The sequence below is a fragment of the Elaeis guineensis genome, chromosome 12 (genome assembly GCF_000442705.2).
Source record: "Elaeis guineensis isolate ETL-2024a chromosome 12, EG11, whole genome shotgun sequence".
Lineage (NCBI taxonomy): Eukaryota > Viridiplantae > Streptophyta > Magnoliopsida > Arecales > Arecaceae > Elaeis > Elaeis guineensis.
This window is the reverse complement of record NC_026004.2, coordinates 5044143-5070039: the sequence shown is the minus strand read 5'-3', so window position 1 is coordinate 5070039 and position 25897 is coordinate 5044143. Positions and strand designations below refer to the sequence as shown.

The 25897-nt window shown below is 37.4% G+C and overlaps 2 protein-coding genes across 3 annotated transcripts; one reads left to right on the top strand and one right to left on the bottom strand.

Annotated features, from left to right (window-relative positions):
- The first annotated feature begins 216 nt into the window (after nt 1–216).
- On the top strand, nt 217–6933 carry LOC105055644 (short-chain dehydrogenase TIC 32, chloroplastic). 2 transcript variants are annotated; one of them, XM_010937549.4, is made up of 8 exons: nt 217–483; nt 1303–1534; nt 1696–1775; nt 2526–2679; nt 2856–2934; nt 5230–5314; nt 5984–6030; nt 6634–6933. In XM_010937549.4, exons 1-8 carry the CDS (start codon nt 378–380, stop codon nt 6790–6792), a joined length of 942 nt encoding a protein of 313 aa, XP_010935851.1. In that variant the 5' UTR covers nt 217–377; the 3' UTR covers nt 6793–6933. The 2 variants fall into 2 exon arrangements, with proteins under 2 accessions (XP_010935851.1, XP_010935852.1); XM_010937550.4 differs by lacking the exon at nt 5984–6030.
- A 1008-nt stretch (nt 6934–7941) lies between these two features.
- LOC105055643 (mitogen-activated protein kinase kinase kinase YODA-like) lies at nt 7942–20164 on the bottom strand. The gene is given in 13 exon segments (XM_073246448.1): nt 7942–8496; nt 9092–9540; nt 9543–9829; nt 9944–10035; nt 10717–10956; nt 12002–12109; nt 12238–12297; nt 13601–13676; nt 13795–13955; nt 15303–15365; nt 15492–15579; nt 16900–17640; nt 17773–20164. Coding segments are annotated over 12 exon segments (2610 nt in total). The 5' UTR covers nt 18312–20164; the 3' UTR covers nt 7942–8496; nt 9092–9385.
- Nucleotides 20165–25897: the final 5733 nt, after the last annotated feature.

Genomic DNA, 25897 nt, shown 5'->3' with positions numbered 1-25897 from the left:
AAGGGCCATCTCGTATTATCGCCAGGTCGTTTGGTTCATATCATTCCTCATCGGTATAAGCACCCCCCCCCCAAAAAAAAAAAAAAAAAAAAAAAAAAAAAAAAATCTTGGACGTCAAGTTTGACTTGTAGAAGGGCCATCTCGTATTATCGCCAGGTCGTTTGGTTCATATCATTCCTCATCGGTAAAAGCACACCCCCCCCCCCGCAAAAAAAAAAAAAAAAAAAAAAAAAAAAGAATCTTGGACGTCAAGTTTGACTTGTAGAAGGGCCATCTCGTATTATCGCCAGGTCGTTTGGTTCATATCATTCCTCATCGGTAAAAGCCGGAGAAGGCCTTCAACGGAGTCGTGAATCTTGTTTCTTGGGAAGGGAGAGATGTGGCCGTTTAGCCGGAAGGGTCCTTCTGGGTTCTCGTGGTATTCGACCGCAGAGGAAGTCACCCAAGGATTAGATGGCTCTGGCCTCACCGCCATCGTCACAGGTCTCTTTTCGCTCTCTATTTTTCCGATTAAATAAACGATTTTGCAGTTCAGTTTTTGGTCGATTGCTTTGGATGTGGTTTCATGATGGCCGTTTTATTCTACACCTTCTGATTTATATTCTTTTCTTCGATAGTAATCGCTGAGAGGACGGTGCTGCAAGTTCGGTTCCGCTGTTTGTTTATTAGTCTGAGAGAGGGTATTTATTCTATGCTGGTGGATTGGATTTTAATCTTTTTATTGGGTAATTTTTGGCCGCTTTATGGTTGGCTTGATGAAGATTTCACTCTGGAGTATTTTGGGGTTTTTACTTGGGATTTCTGCAAGTGGGATTTAGGCCTAACTAGTGCCGCTGTTGGTAATAATTGGATTTTCGCTAGTATGGAATTTTTATGATCTGAATTCATTTCAGATTACAATGAATTCTCTCTTCTTTGTATATCCAAGGTAGATTTTATTATGAGTGTTTTCTAACTCGAGGAAATGTGTGGTTTTATTCGTTTTTTTTTCGTTCATGTCTTTATAAAGTTTCGAGAAAGAAAGGTTTGTTTTGGATGCTCGATTGCTTGTGGAAATTAAAGAAGATACCGTATGGAGAAGGCGTGACTTTAAGAACTCATTAAAATTCATATGCCTATGTGAATTCACAATTTCTCTTTCTTTACTTCCATTTATGTAATACTTTTGTATCCATGAATTCTAGTTCATCAACTTGATTTGAATGTGTTTTGTTGGAGCATGAGAATTACTTTTGAGGCTATAGGAGCCTTATGGATGATTCATGCTAGTGGTTTATTTCGTATAACCTTCATGGTTTGCAGGAGCATCAAGTGGAATTGGCTCTGAAACAGCCCGAGTTCTGTCACTGCGTGGTGTTCACGTGGTCATGGCAGTCCGGAATTTGTCTACTGGTGCCAGTGTCAAGGAAGCAATAGTGAAGGAAATTCCTACTGCAAAAGTTGATGTCATGCAATTGGATCTCACATCAATGGCTTCAGTGAGAAAATTTGCTTCAGACTTCGATAACCTGAATCTTCCCCTGAATATCCTCATGTAATATGTCTCTGAAACATAAATTACTAAGAATAGTGATTTTTGTTGAAGTTTGTCTTTACATGCATTATTAGGTGTTTTCTACAATGTCTAGAGAGTTATGTCTCAGTAACTCCATCCATATACAAAATTGACAAGTGATCTGTTTTTATTATCGAAAGTAACAATGCAGGAGTCATGTCAACACCCTTCACGCTTTCACAGGATGGTATAGAACTGCAGTTTGCAACAAACCATGTCGGTAAGAGACAAAGCATCTTGCCATCCTATATTATTGTATCCATCATGAAAAATTTGAGAATTTTCTGAACTGTTGTTCTTTGATATAGCTGCAGAGACTTCTCTCTTAGACAAAATACTAGTCCCTCTGCATAATAAACCAAAAGACTTTTGTACCCATTAATTTAATAAGATTTTTGTTTTAGCTTCACAAGTTTATTGAACACTAATGCTAGAACAAGTTCCTGATGTCCCTTTGGTTTCATATGGAGGAGAGCTGGAGAATATAAAATATTCACCTTTTGTTGAATTCATTGCATAGAATTTTGTCACTTAGGAGAATTAAATTGTTCCCTAAAAAATATGAAGTGTCATTTAGGAAGTCCAAAAGATTTAACTAAACTACATTTCTTGTTTGTGAAAGGGAATCTGTACGCACGTTGTTCACCTATTTGGATGGAATCACACTATGTATACTCCTTACATACCCAAGTCATCCAATTCTTCATTTTCTCATCTGCTTCCCCTGATTATTTCTCCGATGTGAGCCGGCTTAAGAGATTCTATACATGTTATTAGCTTTTTTGTTAGCTTGTGTTTGATGTCAGAACATTGAACCTCCATTATTTTCTTCTTTTTTCCTCTTTTTTAATTGTAGGATTGAGTAGTTGTTGCATGATTTACATGTGAATGGTTTTTAATTATAGGAATTTCTTTCAGCATCGTATCATTGTATGTGTTTGATGTCTGAAGAATGTCTCATGTTTTGCAGGTCATTTTCTGTTAACCCATCTTCTGTTGGAGAACATGAAGAATACGTCTCGCGAATCAAAAATAGAAGGAAGGATTGTTAATGTTTCATCAGAGGGACATAGGTTTCCCTATCGCGAAGGAATTCGTTTTGATAAGATAAATGATCAATCAGGGTACGTGCCTTAACCATACTGTTCTGTTGGAATCTTTATTGGTAATTGTGCCAAATTGACCAAAGTGGTTCCAATGTTTGTTTATACATTTCCTATATTATATTAGTTTGTGATCAGGTTACTGCTTTGTTCTCGCAGATGCACAACTAAATTTTTTCCAACTTGTTCACTTACAGGTATGGCAGTTGGACTGCATATGGGCAATCAAAACTTGCAAACATATTGCATGCTAATGAACTTTCCAGACGTTTTAAGGTATTCACTATGATGGGCATTCCATTCAGTTTTGTGTTTCATAGTTGTGACCTTATGTAACCAGCAGTTCTGTTGCTGTTGTTTCTGGAGATTACTGTTTTTCGATCCATTTCTGTTTTGGGACATTGTACAATAACTGTCGTCAAGTTGATTAAGAACATTCTTCCTGGCAATCTGATAATGGTAGGGTTTTACAATGATAAGTAGGCCATCTGTTTCGCCCATTTCTCAAGCATCCATATTTTTTTTTCTGCTTGAGTCTAGCGGATTCAAAAAATTTTCCATTGTTAGACAAGGAAACAAGGTCTTGGATCATGCATTCACTGCTGCACCAGATGGGCACGGATATCAACAATACCATATGGGTTCACTTGATATATACAATCCTGAGCCAATGCCCAAAAGCTAAAAAGCCAAATAAACATACAGATTAGAAATAAAAAGGTGCTATGTGATGTCTCATGTACTGTTAGCTATAATATTTTGTGAACTTGTCATTGTTTTATTGATCAATGCTGCAAACTAGAAAGAACTTCTAGTTACCATTTGAAGGAGCTGCAATAGACTTTCCTGAAAAAGTTTATGATGTTTCTGTAGTAAAAGTCACTAGCTCACATCCAAAGCACATCTTTTTTCATCCTTTCTCACAATGTTGCACTGCTGTATTTTGATTTGAAATAAATCTATATTCTTTTACTTATTTTTAAGAAACAGTACATTGGGTATCTGATAAATGTATATTTTTGACAACACTTAGCAAGAACTCAGCAACTTGATCATGGACACAATGTCATAAATTAAACCATAAGTTAAAAGCACAACTTAAATTAAACCATAAGTTAAAAGCACAACTTTGGTGAAATATTAAAAAAAAAAAAAGGGTGGCTCAGTGCATGAGGTTTCTGCCATTTTTTGGGATCTTGAGAGGGTTGGATGTACGCAGCCTTACCCCTTATACGGAGAGGCTGTTTTTGTGTTTCGAACCTGTAACCTCTAGGCCATAATGGAGCAAGATTACCGTTGTGCCAAGGTTCACCCTCTTTGGTGAAATACTAATGCTGATAAAATAAATCCTAGGTTAAATCCACAGCTGTAGCTTTTGTATTGAATGAAAAGTTAGAGTTAATACCCTTACTGTTTTAACATCTTTGTCATTACCTTTAGCTCTAGGAATAAGTTTAGGAAATCGGTGTCACATGACATTGATAAAATCTTCTTCATGAACCAAGCTGTGGGAAATGGTTAAGATCCAAGTAGGTGATGGGAGAGGCCTACATTTTGCACTATAAACTCTGCACATTTTTGTATCAGATGATAAATGCAATACCTATCTACAAAATATTTTGCAATGTGCCTTCTTGCGTTCATGTCTTGTCATGTTGAGTTTGTATGTTTAACCTTCTTAAATATCATATATCTATATAAATTGTTGTTCGGGTTTCCTGGTATCTTTTATCTCTACATAAACTCTTTTTTTTTTTTTGGTGGTGGGGGGGGGGTGGTGTGTGGCAGGGGTGTGGAGTCTGATTATACTAAATTTCAGTTATCCATAGATAAATTTTAAATTGGCTTGGAAGGGAATTATCATACACTAGAATTTTTTTAACTTCAATCTAGGGTATTTAGCCACAAATCAAAGCTTGTGGATATATGTGCAGGGTGGTCAATAACTGGGAATTGTAGGTAACTTTCTGGACCTGGAGGTAGGGTTCTTGTCTTTCTGGACTATCGGTTGCTATAAAGTCCATGAACAACTTACTATTGGAGCTCTCATGGTTTTAGATTATTGTTATCAGATATATAAATTTTTGGTGTCATCTCTTATCTTAGAATCACTGCTTTTTTCCTTTTCAACTTGATTTTTTTTTTTTTTAAATTTAATTCTATTATCTTCTTGCTACTAATAAAGTTATCCCTTTTAACCTATCAGAATAGGGAAAAAGAAATCAAAGCTTATTTCTTTTACATGATTCGAAGTTAAATAGTGGCAAGTTGTCAGAGACTTGCATGAAGTTAAGTGCAAGACTTTTGAGGAAAAACCATTTGAACCACAGAGTTAATGAGCCTCCAAAATGCTAAAGTGTAGTATCATCTTGTGCCAGTCCATGCAAAAGAAGATTGCCTTTGGTTTTTTTTTCTTAGGCTTTACTGGTTCTTATATAGTTTAGAATTCACCTACTCGAGTTAATTTTTATCACTGTTGATTGCACATTATTATCATCTGCATTTGTTTTGCTGTATACTGCTGCCGACATCCCTGCACAGAGATGACAGAAGGTTGTTTGGTCTGAACAGGAGGAAGGTGTGGAAATAACAGCAAATTCTCTTCATCCAGGATCAATCATCACAAATCTTCTGCGCTATCACAGTTTTATGGATGGTAAATATCTGATAGTCTAAATTTGCTGCTATTCAAGCATTATCTATGGTATTAGAAATGCAAATGACATGTTTTCTGATACATGAGTGGTATCTTTGTGTCTGTACTGCCAAGTTCTAAAAATCAGGTTGTATCTCCTTTTCCTATATTCTTACATTTGATATGAGTGATAATAGGAAGGGAAACTGTTACCATGAAGACCTAGCATGCTGCTTACTGTGCAGGAATATTGTTTGCTATGATTCTCTCATAGTAATGCATTACGATGCACTTAATCGATACTAGATTATGTTACTCATTAATAACCTAATTTGTCTATTACATTGCATTGCTGATGAATTTTATATTAAATTTGATTTTTTTTAATATCAAATATCGTATCTCATCGTAATGAGGTGAGTATAGTGGCATGGTCTTCTCATCATTGAATCGGCTGGTGCCCATACTTTGTTTTTGCTGAATGATACGAGCACAACATTTAGCTGGGTGGATCAATGCTCAGAGATGATAGTTCTCTGATCTTTGTGGTAGTAATTTTTTTAGATCTATTTGATCATTCCTAGTTAAATTTTGCACAATAAATTCTTATGTAAATTTTATGCATTCATTTGGAGGATTCTGCATATGAAGGTTCTAGGTGACTGACACTCTGCATTTGCTTTAATGCAGTTCTTTCTCGTACGATTGGGAAACTTGTACTGAAAAATGTTCAGCAGGTGAGTTTTTAAATCACTAACATTTGGTCAGAGTAAACTCCTTATGAAACAAACACTACTTATCACCTATTAGTTGGAACATACCATATGCTTTGACGTGTCTTGGTGGTGGTCAAACATTGGAAATGTCGGATGCCTGAGGTTCTCTATGGTTTGTGCACGAAACTGCAATGCACTCATTCCATATGTACTCACATGCATGTCCGAGAGTGGGGGTTGGCACTGATTTAGTTTACTTCTAATCACTAATAGATTTTTCTGAAAGACTTAAATCTACTGTAGACTGTTGTTGAACGGCTTAAGTTCAAGAAATTAAACATTAAGGTTAGCACTCTATTAACAACCAACTTGTTGTTCTTATCAAACTAAATATTTACTTCTGCCAATGCCTCATGCTCGTGGGTGCAAGCACAGGAAGTGTCATTGCATAAAGGGAAGAAACATGCTTCTGATACTACAACTCTTTGCTTTATGTTTTAGGCATGATTAAACTAGTTCCCTTTTAGCAAGTAAAGATGAAAACTGGAATTTTGCACCAGTATGACAGCTGGATTCGTTTCTTGTGCCGAGCTGCCGAATGATTGCAATTCTTTTCCTTAACAGGGGGCAGCAACGACATGCTACGTCGCGTTGCATCCGCAAGTCAAAGGGGTGAGTGGAAAGTATTTTGACAGCAGTAATATAGGGGAGCCAAGCGCAAAAGCAAAGGATACAGACTTGGCAAAGAAACTTTGGGACTTCACCATGGATTTGATTAGCTGATATATTCATATTGTTCTTGAAACTAGACTGCCTTCTAATCTTTCCCAGTATACATGATGCTTGTAAACCGGTCAATTTGCTAAGGGTGTGTGCTCATGATACTTGAATTATTAAAGGTATCAGGTGACTGGTATTGTTTTATTTGGTGTTTGGTTTTTGGTGCTGGGGCTTAGCTACAGGTAACTTTTCTGTGTTGGTATATTAGAATTCTTAAGTTGTGTTGACTGTTTTCCACCAAGATAAACCAAGGCCTGTTAAAGATTTCTACAGGAAAGCTTTTTGATGCCTCCTTGTACTCTCCAATGGGAAGGATGGTTTGAGGTGATTGATGCGAGATTGACGTGTTGTTCATACCTATGTTGTCTGGCTGAATCACATGAACCTGGGCTTTCTTGCAAATCAAACATGAAAATCCTAAACCTGAATCATGCTTGTTATCCACCCACGATGCTCCGATTTGAACACGGAACCTCTCCCACAAGGGAGAGAGCTCTGAGTGCTGGGATATTGCACCAATGGCGACATTCATGAATTTGCTAAAATACTCTTGCGATGAAACACCAAACGTCACGGCCTTCCTATATAGTACCCACTAACAGCCGATGGGGGATTATATTTCCCCACCGACCATCGATCGATGGACAAGGTAACAATAATTCTCCGTCCAACCACTCACCGTATCACGGGCACGAAGAAGAATGTGCGAGTAATTAGTCCCACATCGGTAACTTTAAAAAGAGAAGGGCGCGGGCGCGGGGGGTTTGGAAGGGAGCAGGATGAGTCATATTTACCTGGACGGGGTGGATGAGGGATTAGGGAAGGGCCATGGCCTAGGCCAGTGGCCCACATTGCACCTGGCGGCGTTCGCGCGGCACTTAACCAAATTGCTAGCTTAAAATTTTGGTATGAAATTAGTAAGAAACCTCTCAGAGCAGGCTCCTCCATAGCCAATTTTAGTATGAAACCTCTCAGAGCAGACTCCTCCATAGCCTAGGTGATGAAAGGTCATAAGATTAAGCTTTGTTTTAATATCGGCTTTATAAATCCTCACTTCATCCTCCTAGCTGTTCAATGTAGCTCTCACAAAGCACCAAGAGTTTTGAAATTCGTACATGCCAAACTTGTTGTCTTTGGCGTAAAATAATGTCAGATCTTAAAAACATGACTATACAATTGGATCGGGCTACACAGAGAACTAAATCATTCTCTAAGCAATGTACAATAGTAGTTCAAAATGCAACGTGCGAGATGCCATTCCAGCTTCCCCACAAGTGACGTACAATGAACAGCAACGAGGTAAAATTTGCAGAAGCATTTTAATTACCAACCAGAAATCAAATTTTGCAGAAGCATTTCTGACCAAACTGACAGCAATGTTTCGGCGAAACATGATGACAAGCACTGGATGCTCAGGGTTCTTCCAGAAGCAATATTTGGAGTCATCCAATCTTCTGTCCTATTTAAAATAGCCTTGCACAACCAAGGTAACTTGATGCTAGTCCTAGTGTTTTTGTATCTCTGCTCTTTTAATTTATATCATGATCTCAGATATACATTATCCATAGTGAGGATTCGTTGCCAATAATGTCAAAAATCGCCTGCTTAAAAATCAAAACAATCACTGATTGCCATTCTCTCAAACTTACAATTCAGCATCAATATCCAGATGCCAGCCGGTTGACAGTCTTCTTCTTCAGAGATTAGCTGTCAAACAAAGTCAAGAAAAATTATTACCATGTCAGTTTCTTAATCCATCACATTTTTCAGTTATGGCATATCCTAACATCGTGTCATAGGAAAACCTAATAGCAGGAAAATGAGTTCAATGAGCTTTGGAGTTGCTTTCGTGAAAGTACACCCACAAACAGGTAAAGCATTTTTTTTTTTTTTCAGAAGTTGCTAAATCCACTCCAATGATTCGTCCAAACCATTTAGTTAACCATATCTCAAGTTGTGCATAACCCAAGAAGCACATTGATCTCACCATTATGAATTCAAAGCAATTAGGTCCACAATAAATCTGACCGAATAAAACCAATTGTTCGGATAACAGCCAACCATCAATTAATTCTTTTTGACAAGTGGACTGAGTACCTCTATAGGTAGCACCACAGGCAAACCAGCGATTACCAGCAGTAGACTGCTGAAAGCACTTCGCATCATTTTAGGAGCTACATTGTTAAAGATCAGTATTTGGTCAGCCTTAACCATGGGAGATACTTTAAATCCTAGTCTGGAATAAGAACAATTAGTACGTCATCAATTGTATTATCAATTATAGAATTAGCATGGTGCTTACCGATGTGAAGTTCAAGTATGGGGTTGCGTGTGAAAATGCCCACTTAGCCACTTCAGCCTCAGCCTCCAGCCAGAGAAATACTCCATGGGTCTCCACTTTGGGCTTTATTGTACACGATTAATTCCTCAGCTGCTCTATGGAGAGACAAGGAACCAAGTAATCAAAGAGCTCATGGACACACACACACACACAGAGAGAGAGAGAGAACAGGACTTCCTCACTGACCAGCTCTTTCTCTGAGTCAGGTACCATTTAAGCAGCCAAGGACTGCGAGAACCAGGATGAAAGGTTTGGCTACAAGTTTAGCTTCACATGATCTCTCAACAGTTGAGAAGACAGCAAATTAAATTGCCCTTTGTATGGTTCTCGGCAATCTCCAAATGCTAGTCTTCCCAACTGAGGAAAGAGAATGTCAGTTTCAGAAGACATCACTTCCCCCAGAGAAGGGAGCCTTTCTGCTTGCCCCGGAAGATATCGAGCTTGGGGTCATAAGTAGAAGCACCAGCACGGCGATTATTTAGGAGCCTTGGTGCATTTGTGAATCCCTCGTGAAGAGAAGACAAGTACTTTGGCTGACTGAGTGGGATAGCACCACCGCAACCTGTTAGAGGAGTTGATGAACCTGAGGCGGTCATAGGGCTTGATATCGGAGAAGACATCCTTCCATTGATATGCCGTGAAGACCTAGAATTTCTAATGGGGGAGATAGGACAAGACATGTTCCTTGTATGAATATCACTGCACATTGGAGCAACTAAAATCAGAGAAATATGCGGTTTGGACTTATTATAAAAACTCTCAACAGAGCAAGAAATTTGATAACAGGAAAAGGAGAATTACAGGAAGATTTACCGGCTTACTGCAGTAGGTGTGACACATCTGAGCTGATGGATGATTGTTCCTTCCATGTCCAAAGATGAAAAATTTCTTCCATGCCCAGCATCCTACAAATATTGCAGAACTGATTATTTTTACAATGAAGAAAGCAGCATAAGGCAAAGTAAATAACACAAATAAAGGTACAGTAAATAACACAAACTTAAGAAAATCATTGCTAAATACAATGCAACAAAGGAAAGCAATTTCCCTTCCATCTAATGTAGGCCAGTTCTATGGCACAAGTAAACTATGCTGGTCGGGACTTTCTTAAATTTAAGGCTCAAGAACATGTGAAGGTCTATCCAACAAACTCAGCACGATCCATGAATTACAACAGTACTAGAGCATGGATGATATTCAGTTAACAAGACATGCATGGACAAAACATTTATGTCTAAAAATTAAAAGGGCATTGCTTAAGCTTGATGAATTCACTAATTCTTTTCTCATGCATGTTGAGAACAGAAATGAAACTACCATGCCAGACGCACCTTGTACAAGAGAAACATTTGCCACATAATTGTGTTATTACATAATATTAAAGCAAAGATTATAGTCTTTTAACTACAAAACACCTATTAGATTTTTTATGCTCCTATTCAAAGACAAATGATCAAGCTTGTGTCATTGCAATACTGGCTAAAACAACTGTCAACCTCAAGCTAAATGCATATTCCAAGTATCACAACATATAATAGAAGTGGAGAAATAGAAAAAATGAACACTGAACAAGTATCTGCAGATACCTTGAAGTTTGTTCCACATGGAACAGATGTTGGCAGTGAAAAGGGATCGGAAACAGAAATAGATTTTTCCAGCAGGGCCGCATTTTTCACGAATGGGTGCTGCAGAAGCTCAGCAGCTGTAGGACGGTTCAATGGTTCACGTTGTAGACACTGCATAACAAAATCCTTTCCATCAGCTGAGAGACGATCAGGGATTGCCGGAAGCTCCTTGCTGTTCCCAATCTTGAACATGGCTGCAATCTGGAAAGAATTAAGCCAAAACTTTAATATTAAAGCAAAATTAATGGTTTAACTGACATTACTTGCTAAACCAACAACAAATTCAACTTTCCTTTTGTAGTATCATATGCAGGTTATTATTTGTTTGAAGTGAATATCTGAAAGATCCAGAGAGATGAGAACACATTTTTAGTCAATAATCACCCATTCCCAGAAACAGGATCTCTTCAACCAAATATTTGCTAGTAACATATTTATTAATTACCCAAAATGTTTATTTTCCAGAAAAGGTGAAGACATTGTGTGCACTTTTCAATAGTATGCAAAGAACACTGTAAAGTGTGAATGCACAAGGCATCATTTCTATCTCTGTCAGGATCCTAGTCAAGATGTCCTACATACATATAATAATATATAATATGCTGATAAGTGATAATATCACCTCTGATTGTTTTGGCTGACAGAAACTGATATATCCCCAAATGTTGGTCAATATCATATCGATACATCAACCAAAATTTTTTTAGTCAATCTATTGCAGCTTATTAGGATTTTCTTTTAAAAAAAAAAAAAAAGTTATCCAAGATTGAATTCTTAGTTTGAGATCAGTAAGTAAAAAAGGAAGGCCTCCACACATGAACAGCATCTCACATCTCTCAAAAAGTTGGCTAGCACAAACATGATATACACCCATTAGCAAGAAATTCAACAATACTAGTTGTAGCGGACATGGAATGAAGATTTACATTTGTGAGGTAATGTACTATCTACCCTTTAAGTAATGATAACTTATTTTTACACTGAAATGCTCATTTGGATTTTGACAATAGCATTAAAATGTATCTCAATCAGAGATGACCAGCTTATGTTATAGGAGTCAATGTGCCTTCAATTAGCTAACCCCAACTAGTGTGGGATTAAGGCTTAGCTGAATTGATGTGTAAGCTTTCAAATCAATCTACCATAAAATAGATTGGTAATATTAGGCAATGAAAGGACATGGACACATGGTAACTGAAACGTACTACTGATAATGAAACATTTAGCTCAAAGTTTAACCACCAACCCCTTCATACTGGCTCCAAGGTGGTTTTGTGGTAGCCATCTCCAAAATGGTACAACCAAGGCTCCATATATCCACAGCAAGGTTACAGCCGTTCGCATTTTTTATAACCTGGATGCACAACATCAATGAGACGTGTCACTATGAAGCATTTTACAAGATGGAAAAAACAGAAAAGAGAAGTTTACAAGATGGAAAAAACAGAAAAGAGAAGTTTTCCAGGCTTAAAACAACTTAACCTCAGGTGCCATCCAATATGGGCTTCCTTTGAATGAAAAGGGGCATGACTGCCCAGCAATCTGAAACAAAAAGCCAAACATAGAGATAACTTTGCAGTAATTCAAAAAAGAATTAAAGATTTTTTTTTTCCATATAAAAATCATCTCCTATGGCATAATATCATGTTAAAACTCAAAAAAAACAAAAAAACAAAAAACAAAAACAAAAACTGTGGCAGATGTTTTTGCTGTATGCACACATAGATGACATCTATGAGTATTTTCTTTTTTTTCATTGGGAAAATAAATAGTTTCATCTTTGCCATAATCATGTGTTCAGTAGCTTTGAACTCTAAACAGGTCTGGTGCACCGAGTCAGGAAGCAACACTTCTATAGTAACTTGACCAAATGGGAACAGCCAACCGGTAAATCAGATTAGTTATTTTCTACTTCATGGTTTAACTTAACAACACATTGAATATGTATTTGCCAATTTTGAACAGGTATGGAGGTACATAAAGCAGTGGAGGCATTATGAACTATGAAGCCAGATTCCAGAGTGGCAGCAGCATTGTAGGTGGATATACCACTTATTCCAGGAAGTCCATATGACAAGAGAATGGTTTGGTCTTAACAAGTCGTCATGAACTTAAAAAAGTTTTGTTTTTGTTTTTGTTTTGTTTGCTACAGCTTTCATTCAGATCTGATTTTTTAATAGTATACCAGCTTTCTTTAAATGAAAATGGTGAATTCCATGTAATTCTCCTTTTCGATCCACTTGATTGTGAGCTTGAACGACACCCTTGCTTCATTTTCCAAAACATATTTTAAAATCAGGTCGATTATTCATAGAATCCCAACATCTATTTCACATCCTTGGTGTCAAAACAAGTACTCCTGAAAGTTGGATGATGGCAACATTGCTTGGATCCACTCAGAGGAACAACAACAAATTTATGCAAATATGTAGGACTTGTGTGGCTGCAACATTGTATTGAAAAGACAAAGAGGACTTCATTTTTCTCATTAGTCCTTTTAAATGTTTCTCATAATTTAAAACACATACTCCTTGCATGAAGGTAACAGAAAAAAGGGCCTCCATATGCCGGGAAAAAGAAAAAAGAGCAGATTGCAAAAGCATGTAAACACAATCACAAACAATGAATATAGTCCCAACCATTTGGGTTCACCACTTCATCACTCATTCCTATCAAGGGCTACCTCCACTATTATAAAGCATGCATGAAGGCATGCAACTTTTCTCACTATCAGAAAACTGTAACCGATTCAGCAAATTCTCTTAAACAGGATCACAGCAGTATGGCAACATCTCAGAAAAATATTACCAAAATCCAAATGAAAGTAGCAGGTTGAAAATTTTACATGTTTTGCCATCCCAAAGTCTGCCAATTTTACACGTCCATTTGGGTCTACAAGTATATTTGCTCCTTTTATGTCCCTACACAAGCAGCAAAGGTTCACTGGAAGCATGGGCAGAGATAAAGGATGAGGCAATTGACAGAAAGAATTCTTCTAAATAATTGCCTTATAATATGATAACAGAAATAACACTGTACCTGTGCACCGTATTCTTTGCATGCAAATATGCAAGGCCTGAAAGGATTTGTTGAGTATAGCTGCGAATAGCTACTTCTCCAAACTGCCCATATTCTTGAAGAAGTTTGTGGATGGAACCACCAGAAACGTACTCCAGATAAATGTAAAATTTGTCATCCATCTGTTCGATTTATAAAGCAAAGCCAACAACAATAACCACCATGCAAAAAACATGAATTCTGTCACAACTCTCATGGCAAATTCCCAGACAAAAATATATAACGAAAAGCAGTATGGTGATAAAGCAGTCTCAAATAGTTAACATACAAAAATTGAATCATGTTATATTATCTTAAAGAATAATATGCCCGCTTTTGAGTTGCTTCAAAACAAACTCGAATGATAGAGCATATTCAAGTTATTTGAGATATTAATTGTAATCCATATTCCCAAATACTCCGCATGTGTTTTACAAATGGGCACAATCTATTATCATTATGTAGATGGGATTAGTGCTCCCATGATTTTGCACCAATGCACGGACTCCTTAAAACTGGTTTATCATGTGTAAAATTATACAAACTGAATATCATCATTGGAATTTATGGCCAATTTAATGCTACCTAAGACCCCAAGTAAACAAAGGCCAGCTAAATATACTTGAACAATATTAATTAACAGATTCAAATGTTAATAAATATTCTAAGTTGTGTGCATTGTCTTCCCAGAATGGAACTCAGTCATCATCAAACCAATACCAACAACATTGTGCAGTGTCAATATCTATAGATAAAGTCAATGCTACACAGTCGAATATGGTGTATCCAATGATATTGAGACAAATATGTGGTAAAACAATGAAGGAACACATAATTTAGCAACCAGGAGATGCCTTAACGTTTATTCCAACAGAGGACAAAGTTTTATAGTACAGATCAAGATAATTTGGTCATGACTGACATACGCCTGTGAGGTAGACTTAAGATTACACGGAAATCATGTTGGAGGATTTTAAGAAAGCTGATACAGTGAAGTTGGTTTCTTGAGAATGGTGAAAACGAATTCAAGGGATTGATTCAAAAGAGAGTGTGAACGAGAACATAGTATTAGTAAAAAGCAAACACATCTACTTCATTTTTATACCCTTTTTTTTTTTAATTCCGAGAGCATTGTTATTCTTTTTTTATCATTCCTATTCCCTTTGTATAGCCCAGCCCTATGTGCCAACCTGACTGAACCAGGATCATTGGCATAACCAAAGTTCTCATTGTTATTTTACATTTAGAGAAAAGTTGTTTTAATTCAATCAGTAAATTTACATTGTTAAAAAGCTCAAGCAGATTTTACCACCCACAGCCATCACAAGCATCTGCAATGTAAGGTTAAGCCAGCAATAATAGATAATATAATGATGAAATGTTTGCAATGGCAGACATATTGTACAATTATAAGAAGTGAAGTTCAGAGAAAAATGGAATAAAGAAGTCACAAAATGGAAATCTTCAGAAATTGAAATGATAAGCTATACCATTTCAGATCCATAATACTGCACTACATTTGGATGCCGTAACCAACTCAATAGAGCAATTTCCTGTGAAAATAGACAGGTTTATTGAAAACTGTTTCACAGAGTTATTAAGAAAACAAATATAAAGTTCAATATGCATGTGTCAGGGAGAATAACATCCAGTAAATCTAATAAGAAAAAAGTACTTACTTGCCCCAATTGCTTTGCACTTTCCTTTGACTTAGCATCATCAGAGAAAAGAGTAACCTCTTTCATAGCACACATTTCACCACTCTCACTGAAGACAAAACAAAGGAATGATAAATGCTGAAATACAACAAACCATCAACAAAGATTTAGATAAGAATAGAGTAACTACTGACACTATCCAATAAATTCATCTCAATCTTATCCAGAAGTGAACTGACAACTTAAATCAGATCTAAATTTAAGAAGTACAATGTCATAACTACCAAGAAATAGACCTTCTCATCACATAAATATAGAACAAAAGAATAAAAATAAAGAGATAAAACAGGAACAAAACAGTCGACAAGATGGCAATGAACTCATGGATTGTTTATGATCATGCTATATCGAAAAATGATTCGTAGACTGAGATGATAGAATGAATCCGGCATGCAATCAAGAATCATTATTTCAAAATCAATCAACATGCCTTAGCACAACTATCATGGTCAGCATTTCACTAGTCACTGGTACTAGACCAAGTCCTTATCATAGAAAGACTTCAAAATCTTGATAGCCATTTTCTTCGAACTACAAAGTCTTTCCCACCGCATCTCAGCCTTTTGGCCTTAAAAGAATCCACCAACCATATGCTGTCTACCACAACCTGACAACCATGTACTCTCAAAATGTTATGTATTAGATATGTATAATATTTAGAGTGAGAAAGGAGTCCGAGCACTGCCAGTTTATGTGGTATTGGGGGAAGTTTTGTAATTCACATATATTTCAGCATTTCTTTGCAGTGTATGTGGTAAATATGCTGCTTATATTGCAGTACCACAATCTCTCTCTCACATCCTTTTGGATTTAATTTCCTTTGCTAGTGTTGCACTGCACATGAGAAATGGTATCATTGGCTGTAATTGCCTAATCTGATAGACAATTTTTTTTATCATTCATGTAATCGGATACTTACACTCCAATTTTGGAAGGTCCTCTTCTCTTGTTTCTCTCCTTCAAAGCATGAACCAACAAAATAGGGCAGTATATCTATTTAAGATAAGAGTAGTTATAGCAGTGTGAAGAAGGACAGCACACCAACTTGGAGCCTCATAGTGTGGTACTTGGGAGTTCAGATTTGACATTGGAACATGAAACATAAAACATATGTAACAATATTTTATTATTCATTGCATATCTATGTATATGTGCATGCATATGTTATGGTTGTATGACACAAGCACAACCACTAACATAAGCCAGTAATGCTGATAAAACATACTCAGGAGAAATGTAAATAAATGATAAATTATTGAAGCCAAATATGAATACTGGACCAGTATGTAGGGTATTTCCACTAGTATCAAGAAGGAAGGCAAAAATCATGCATAATCTCTCACATAAAATAAAAGGACAACGTCAGTACCTGTTGAAGCCAACATAAACATGCCCAAATGTGCCATGCCCAATCAGCTTCCCTTTCTTCCATCGAGGCCCAGGACTTGTGGGATTATCTGCCCTTCCAGGGCTACGTATCAAGGAAAGATTATTTAATGCAGAATTCATTGATGAAAAAGGAGAGCTATTGGAAATATTTATTGGTGGCAGTGGCAAACGGTGGGATAATTTCTTCGCCTCATCAGCCTGAATCGTAGGGGATTCTGGTGTTGATCCTCCAGCCTGTGGGTGCAATGGAGAAACAGCTCCACTATGTATCCTAGAGCTGGGACCAGGACTTGTCATTCTTGGGCTCAGGATTGGTGAACACTCTGGGCTACCCCTGCTGTGCTGCCAAAATAACTGTCCAGACATATCCCCTCCCATCGAATTATGCCCAGAGGTCTGACCAGAACAGGGACTAGAGCACTGGCCAGATCCAAGGAAGTTCACATCTGGGTAGGGCTTTCCTGACCAAAAAACAGAAGTCAGAATTTGCTCAGGGCAAACTACCCTCATGGGACTTCGAGAAGGACTTGACATCGAGCTATCTGGAGCACTGCTAGGAGCACCATGGCGAAGAATTTGATTATTGGAGGGGTGACAGCCTAAAGTTCCTTGCTTGGGTGATGAAGAGAGATTTTGGTTATTGCATGGTGAAGTAGCTGACTTTGCTGTCTCCTTAGAGTTTTTATGACAGCTGATAGGAGAATGATCTCTATGCGCCACACTTCAAAATTTATAAAAAACAAAAGGAAGGACATGTAAGAAGATATGGGACAATGAGTTCGAAACACACACATGTCAAAAATAGCAGCCAATTTCATACTTTGATGTTTGATCAGATTGAAAAGGAACATACCTGGAAGGGTCACGTATAATTCTCCTGCTACCAGTTTCAAAATCATTCCCCACAGGACTATGAAGTTGAGAATCATCACTATCGATGGAGCAATTACTAGAAACAGATGCAGTAGCCAAATCTCCATAAATATCAGCAGTATCTAGTCTTACAGGAACATGATTAGGTGTTGGAAGAGGCAAAAAAAGCTGCGCTTTGCCACGTTTTTCTAGAATTGGCTTTGAACCACCATGTCCTGGGTGTCTACATGTCATGCTTGAGTGCACCCTAGGAAGTGGAAGAGGATGGGCATGAGGTCTATCTGCAAAATTTTGACAGCATGATACTCGAGTTGTGGATGACATAGACTGTGATTCTGCTTGTGATAAAGACCCCTTCACTGAAGCTGCATCACCACCATGTCTTTGAGATCCTCCTGATCTAACATTTCCTTTTCGTTCAGTTGGGTTTGTGAATTGATGTAATGTATCAATCAAATTATCCTTGCTGGACTTCTTCTTCACATCTTTAGAGGAAGACTTCCCCCACCATGATGGCATTTTGTTTATAGAAAATATGCAATTATCACGATAAGTGTTTCTATATATGTATATATATATATATTCAATCTCTGATTAGGTTCAAGGGTACAGAGAAAAACATCAATCTCTGATTAGGTTCAAGGGTACAGAGAAAAACAAATGATGTTAGGAGTCAACCAATAATTATGATAATCCCATCTATAAGCCTCTTCACTGGTTAGCACTTTCCACAACTCTTAAGGTCAAATGATATGTCAGACTGGAGGTACCTCCTACGCCAATCTGACCAAAAAGGCAGGATGGTACTTCATTAAACAACCTGCTTGAAGGCAAGACTCTATTAATGAACATAATTGTGCAACCTTTTCTCCAAAAGCAAAAGAAAATCATGCAACCACAGAGAATTTATAGACTGCCATCAAAGCATTTAATGCAAGGGTTATTCATAAGCAGACATCTATTAAGAATGCACTACAGAACGTATAAAAATATCAGTGCCAGCTTGGGCCGATTATAGCCTTCAGAAAAAAGCATTTCAGGTGCTACAGTACAATACCATCAATTCACCATTAGGTGTCAATATAGATTGAACTTTATGAATTACAGGGAGCAACAGAAACTTGAAATGCCATTATTCAGTACAGACTAAGAACTGAAATCATAACTAGCCTTCTTTTAAATAGATATGAAAATAATGTTTTTAATCATTTATAAGTTATAACCCTTTTGACTTTTGATAAAATCTAAAACAAATTCAGTAAATTCACAAGAGAATCAAAACAAACTACAGCATAAATTGGAACATAAACTGTAAGTTCTTTCTTGATCTAAGAAAACCCTGGTCTAATATGTTGTGTTTCTAAATTTTGTAGCAAGACAACATAGACTAAATATTTTAAATATAAATTTTCGTCTAAGCTCCTATAATTTATGACTAATTGGTAAAAACAGGAGTTAAAATTTGTGCAGTATAGCTCCAGGCACTCTGGTGGATTCTTTTAAGTTTAACTGAACTATGAGTGTTAATAATAATTAAACATGTCCTTGTGTTACTTAGAACTGCAGTCGTTTAAGCCAAAATGACTTGCAATGTCAACAGACCTCAACACAGTGCGACAAAAACACGAGAAATATAGAGAAAACACCGTGTTCATCCTTGCATTTCCATTTAGAGACCATCAGATCAGAAATCTATAGTGATTCAAGAAGAAAGAACAAAGAAACTGGCCAGGGGCATCATTATCTATCTCCTTCTCCAATCTGCGTTTCAAACATTAAGTTATAGAATTACATGAATCAGAAGAATGAACAAAAAAAAAAAAAGAAGAAGGAAAATGAGACTTTTCACCAATGATCTCAAACTTTATCGTCGATCCAAATCACGAAGCTTTTTGCTCGGCATTACACTAATATAGCGTGTAAAATTTACATAATGGAATCCAAACGCGAGGCGTGTCGCTTACTCTAAGAAGATCGAGGTATCGCATGGAAACCAGCGATCTCGAGATTACTCTCACTAGCACCCAAGAACTCTAATTCTCTACCTGATTAAAGAACCACCAAACATCGATTGCACGAGGAAAGGAGCGACATACCTCTCCTCTCCCAGCAATGCTCTTGACGGGCGCTCAGAGATCCCTCCAGCTGAGCTCGAGCTCGCTCTATAGCGGGAGTAGAAACCCTAGAACCGGAAGAGTCCAATTGGTTCGAGCTCAGAGTTGGATTCGGAGATTTTGGAAGCAAAGGCTCGGGGAATAGATGACCAGAAAGCTGAGGAAAGAGGGGAGAAGGGCCGGGTTCGGCGGGGGAGGAGGCGAGGGAGAAAAAGAGAGAGAGATGAGGGGGGTCTTTATGCGTCAACTGAGAGGGGGGGGGGGGGGGGGGGGGGGGCGAAGTCCGTAGAGCGGTCCAAAAGGCGTCAAGAAAAGGTTAAATATGTAGCAATTATTGTAAGAGAAGGTATATTGCCACCGGGACGATGCTATGCCATGCCATACACGGTGGCGTGGCAGCGTCTCAGTCTCTTAGACGGATCTCGGACCAAAAACTCCGCCTACCGAGAAATTATTAGTTTGACCAGGTCCACCGTAGACCGACCAGGTCCACCGTGTTGACGGAGAAGAAGTTCGTCGGATGACTCGAATCCCATGATGCGTGATGGTAATGGAGAATAGACGCCGTTTCAGACGTCCATAATTGTATGAATTTGCCGGACTGGAGGGAGAGGGAGACAGACACGGTGGTGTGAGGAACGGGTTCGATCTTTCGCCCGAAGGAATGATCGATTTTTTTTTTTTTTTTCCTCCCGACATCAACAGTTAGATCGTGATTCGTGACTTGCACAGATATCAAAATATTCTAATCTTTATGGTGCGTCTGTGGCAGAAACATCGTACGATCCAATGCTCGATATCATGAAAAAAGAAAAGGAGAATCATTCTTTCATGATAAAGATACAACCTAAACTCGAGCAACGGAGGTAGGAGTAAAAAAACGGACTATAGATGTATGCTTGCACTCTAAGATCCATTCTACTTGGTACCATGCGTCAACAAAACATCAGTATCTTCATAAGATAGCTGTTATGCCACGTGGATACCACAGCATTGTGATTGCCTCTCCGACTTCTGGAAAGTTGTTCATTGTTTTCGATTGCTTGTTGGTGCAAATATCAATTGCCCAAATTTGATGGTGAATTGAGGGAGGGATATGATTACCAAAAAATAATAATAATAATAAGGGAGGGATATCATAATATTTTATGTGAATGGTGAGTGATGCATGTGTGACTGCTTGTTATTCTTGATTGTATTTCGATTCTACCGTTGAGATATTGCTAGGATTGGCTAATAACGTATCCTCAAATTAGATGTCTTTAATTTTTTTTTTTTTATCTTGGGATTTTTGACAAGTGTTTTGGCACGAGTTCAACTCTTGCAAACGCGGTGGGTTCCAATCTTCTTGAGGCATGGAGCAAACTGAAGGGTCTAGTTTAGCAATCACAGATGCCGCGGCCATAAGGTAAGTAGCCTCACAGTGAGAAATTATTAGATGGATCATTTATTTACAGTGAAATTATCATAATGCGCGTTGCTGGTACATTAAAAAAAAAATTGAAATGATTTGATGATCGGTATGTTAGACCTGTGGCCTGTACAGATAAGCTGTAACCAAACAATCCTAAGTATGAATTGTCCGTTCTCTATTTTTTTCATTTATTTTTCCAATGATCGGTATTGTCTCATCAACTGCTGCAAAACTATATCAACCATGTCTTGTCAGCTTGGAGCAAAGAAATCAAATGGTTCCCTTTCCCATTGGATATTTGCTTTCATGCGTTTTGATGCATTGGGACCGTAAATGGGTTGGACTCGGGTTGGATAAGAAAAATTCGAGTTCAAATAGGGGTACGTATTCATCAAAAGAAGTAAATTCTAAACTCACATCCAAACCTGATTAATAATCGAATTCGAATATTTTTAGGTTTAAATACATGATTTTAGCGGATCACCAAGCCAAGGATTAATAATTTTTAAAATTGAATATATAGTAAATATTTGGCAGACTACAGCAAAAAAGGAGTGTGATATTGACAATAAATGACTATTTAAAAAAAAAAAAAGCCCAATTATTTTTTAAAACATGATTAAATGTCCATTTACATTTGTTTTAATTGAAACATAACCAGTATCTAAATACCAGATGGCCTTTTGGAACATAAATAGAAATGGACAAGGGTTAATTACAGAGAGAACGCATGAGAAAAAAATGTAAAATCATATAAAGGTAATTAACACAGGTCATGCAACTATTTTTTTCATATTTCTACAATTATGTATATTACATATATATATATATATGCTTTGTGTATATGTATTAGGATTATTGGATTTTTGGGATTCAAACGTACCTAATCTGAGTTTGATGCAATAAGAAGACACATACCATATATAGAACCTAGTTAGATTCAATAAGAATATCAAAACTTAATCAATATCCATACCTGATTATTGAAACATAATTGGGTTGGGTTATCAATTTTTTGGATATTATTTACATTCCTAGGTTCATTGCAACTGTGAATGGGATGAATGGATCACGCATTCTCTCTCTAATATATATATATATATATAAGCGATCGCAAGCCGGTCTTCCTCTTTCCCATCTATCCTAGGCAAAGCTCCTCCTCCACTGTCGCCACACCCAACTAGAGATCGAGGATGACCACTGCCGCCTCTATCACGACATCGCTCAGGCTTTTCTATTGGTTCGTTCGTTCAACGTATATGTCGATCAGGATATTACAAATACGGATGTTACTGTCGAGGTCGCAGGTGTAGTCCAGGACGGTGGCGCCGTCGCGAAGGGAGCCGAGCTGGGCATAGGCTGAAAGGACGGCGACGATGGTGCCATCGTTGGGCGTGGGGTCGAAGGGATCGAGAAAGGAAGAGAGGCGACGGAAGAGGACGAGGGTGTCGGGCGGTCGGTCGGAGAGGGCGAGGCCTGAGATGAGGGCATTCCAGGTGGGGATGTCACAGAGAGGCATCTCGGAGAAGATTTGATGGGTGGAGGGGAGGTTGGGGGCCTTGGCATAGGCGTCAAGGAGGGTGGTAGCGAGGCAGACATCAACGGCAAGGCTGAGGCGGAGGAGGAGGGAGTGGAGTTGGCGGGTGGGGTGGAGGGTGGAAAGGTGGGCAGCAATGTGGATGGCGAAGGAGAGGGTGAGGGCGTCGGGGTGATGGGGGGGGAGAGGGAGAGCATCTCGCGAGCAAAGAGGAGAAGGGCAGAGGCGGGGTTGGGGCTGACGGCGAGGCTATGGATGGCAGTGTTCCAATCGTTGGTGGTGGAGGCAGTTCGTTCGTTTGAGCGAAGCTTCTTTAACCAGGCCTAGCTCCAGATCCCCACCCCCTACGACAACTACAGTAAAACACTTGCCACGAAAAAGAGAGGAGAGAGACCAGGTGGGGAGGGGTCGGAGAGGGAAGGAGGGAATGGCGTGTGTGCGGAAGGTGGAGTGGGGTAGGCGGGAGATGATGGAGGAGGGCGGAGGTGTAGGGGAGCGAGCCGACGGAGGAGGTGAAGTAGAAGAAGAGAAGGGGGAGAGTTGGAGTGGGGTGGGCGGGAGGTGGTGGAGGAGGGCAGAGGTGTAGGGGAGGGAGCTAGCGGAGGAGCTCCGAAGTCATGGAGTTCTCAAGAATTCTCTCCATTTTAGCGCAGAGGCAGAGGTTACATCGAACCAATTTGGGTTTTGGAGGTTCGCGGCAAGGTAAGAAAGCCTAGGGAAGACTATGGGCAAGGAAAAGTTGGAGTTTTTAAAAGATAAAATTAGAAATACCGTTTATAGAACTCGAAGGTCATATCAAACTAGTCTGAATTCTGGAAGTACATGGCAAGGTAAGAATGCCCAGGAAAGACTACAGGCAAAAAAATGTTGGAGCCTTTAAAAGATAAATTAGGAACACCGGTTATAGAACTCGGAGGTTGATTTGAAGCTAAAGGCAAGCCTAAGATGGTTAAGATGGAGAGTAATAATATATTTAATCTAATATATCTAATGTATCCAATCTAATATATTTAATTTAATATATATACACACACTCAAGATAATATTTTTTTTTTTGCTTCTAATCTTTCGCCTTCTATTCTTTTCGTGATTTTTTTTTTTTTGCTTCGAATCTTCTGCTTTCTATTCCTTCCGTAGGATGCGGCGATATAATAAATATGATGGAACTGACAAACATGGTAGATGAGGGTGCCAAGGTCGAAGAGGGTAGAAGGGGAGAATGTGAAGGGAGAGATAGTCGAGGAGGTGACGAGCCTTATGAAAGTCACCATCGAGGGAGTCGGTGCGGACATGATAACTGATGGCATCGGAGGCCTTAAAGAGGAGAAAAGGAATGAAAGTCTCTTGTGACTGTGAGAGGAGAGGATCGAAAGAGAAGGAAAAAGAGAGATGGAAGAATTTAAAAATGGTTAAAGATAAAAAAATAAGAAATAATGAATTTAAGAAGGAGCTTCGTAGAATCAGGATCTTCGAATTTTTATAAAATTTGTTCGATAGCTTATAATACACTCCATGTAAAAAAAATATAATTTTTTAAATTATTTTAATTATTTTAAAATATACATAGAATAGATATAATATAATAGATAAATAAAATTAAATATTATTTTAAAAAATTGTATCTCATGCATCATATAGGGTTATACAGCATGCTAAGTTTGTCAAAAAAAAGTAAGATGTACTGATATTGGATTTTGATGTGATCGATGCAATATAGAGTCTAAATATCTAATGTTAAACTTTATTTTGTATTTGATACTTAAAATTTATTGATAAAAAAATATATTTTAAATCATAAAAAAATTATATATTAGATATTTTAATATCACATCTCTTACTTATGTCCATTATAATTTTTTATTTGTTAGTTATAATAAATTTTAATTTGATTCTATTCTTTTCTGTTCTTTAGATATCGATTATAATTTTATGTGTAGGATTATACTAGATCTGCATCGTTTGTTCTTTTTGATAAAGTTGCTTAACGATTAATAGACAAATCAGCTAAAGAATTATGTAGGGATAAAATATATGCAGTATATATTTTATATTTTATTCATCCAATAAATTATTTGACGATATCGAATTACGTATATCTCTTCGTGCAAAAAGATGATAAATTCTATTATTCTCTTAAAAATAAAAAAAATTATAGAAAAAAATTATATCTTTTAAATTAAAGTTGATAAATATAATTTCAAAGAAGGAGAATCAATCTACACTATTATTAAAATAGTTTCGAACGATGCATGCAACGAATCAAAAGGCAAGAGAAATCGAAAAAAAAATATTATAAATGATATATTTTTAATTTTTTATATATGAATAATTATATTTATATATTTTATTTTAATAATTAATAATTAATTTTTTTTTATAAATTGAAGTAGATGAGGATGAAATTTTTGTTATTGATACGACTGTGAAGAAAAGAAATATGCGTAGGATGCAAATAGATGATCGTATTCTGTTAGAATTTCAAAACAATTAATGCTGAAAATATTGATTCAAAAAATAATTTTTCTGTCGGTAAAAGACAGAAATAATTATGTTACTTTTTACTACCATATTATTTAAATAATATGACTTTATGTTCTCATATAAAATATTTGATATCATTTATGATATTTTTTATATTATATTAAAATTTTATTTTATAAAAATATTATTTAAAAAAAATATTCATATGTCATGCATCACACCGCATTTTAAACTAGTTAATATCAATCTTGAATTATCAATTGCTTATAACAATACATATGTGTCGACGTGTCGTTCCTATTTCCAACTCTTCTCCACAAATTAATGGAATCTAACCAGATGTCGCATCACATGTTAAAACCAATCATTGATACATGTGTAAGCTGCAACGCCACGTACCTTCTGTTTCTAGATGACCAACGTCACCCAAGCACCTAAACAGCTTGTTCATATATGGATATATTTCACTCTCAACCGCATATATATATATTAAGATTTTTGGTTCAAATACAGACTAAGAAATGAGGCACAAAACCATCTTTACCGTCCCGTTAATCCA

What these genes read in the sequence shown, in the direction of transcription:
- LOC105055644 (XM_010937549.4), top strand. Translation starts at nt 378, where the DNA reads ATGTGGCCGTTTAGCCGGAAGGGTCCTTCTGGGTTCTCGTGGTATTCG. An exon ending in CTTCCCCTGAATATCCTCAT is followed by an intron (nt 1,535 to 1,695) that starts GTAATATGTCTC and finishes TATTATCGAAAG; the next exon opens with TAACAATGCAGGAGTCATGT. An exon ending in AACTTTCCAGACGTTTTAAG is followed by an intron (nt 2,935 to 5,229) that starts GTATTCACTATG and finishes TGGTCTGAACAG; the next exon opens with GAGGAAGGTGTGGAAATAAC.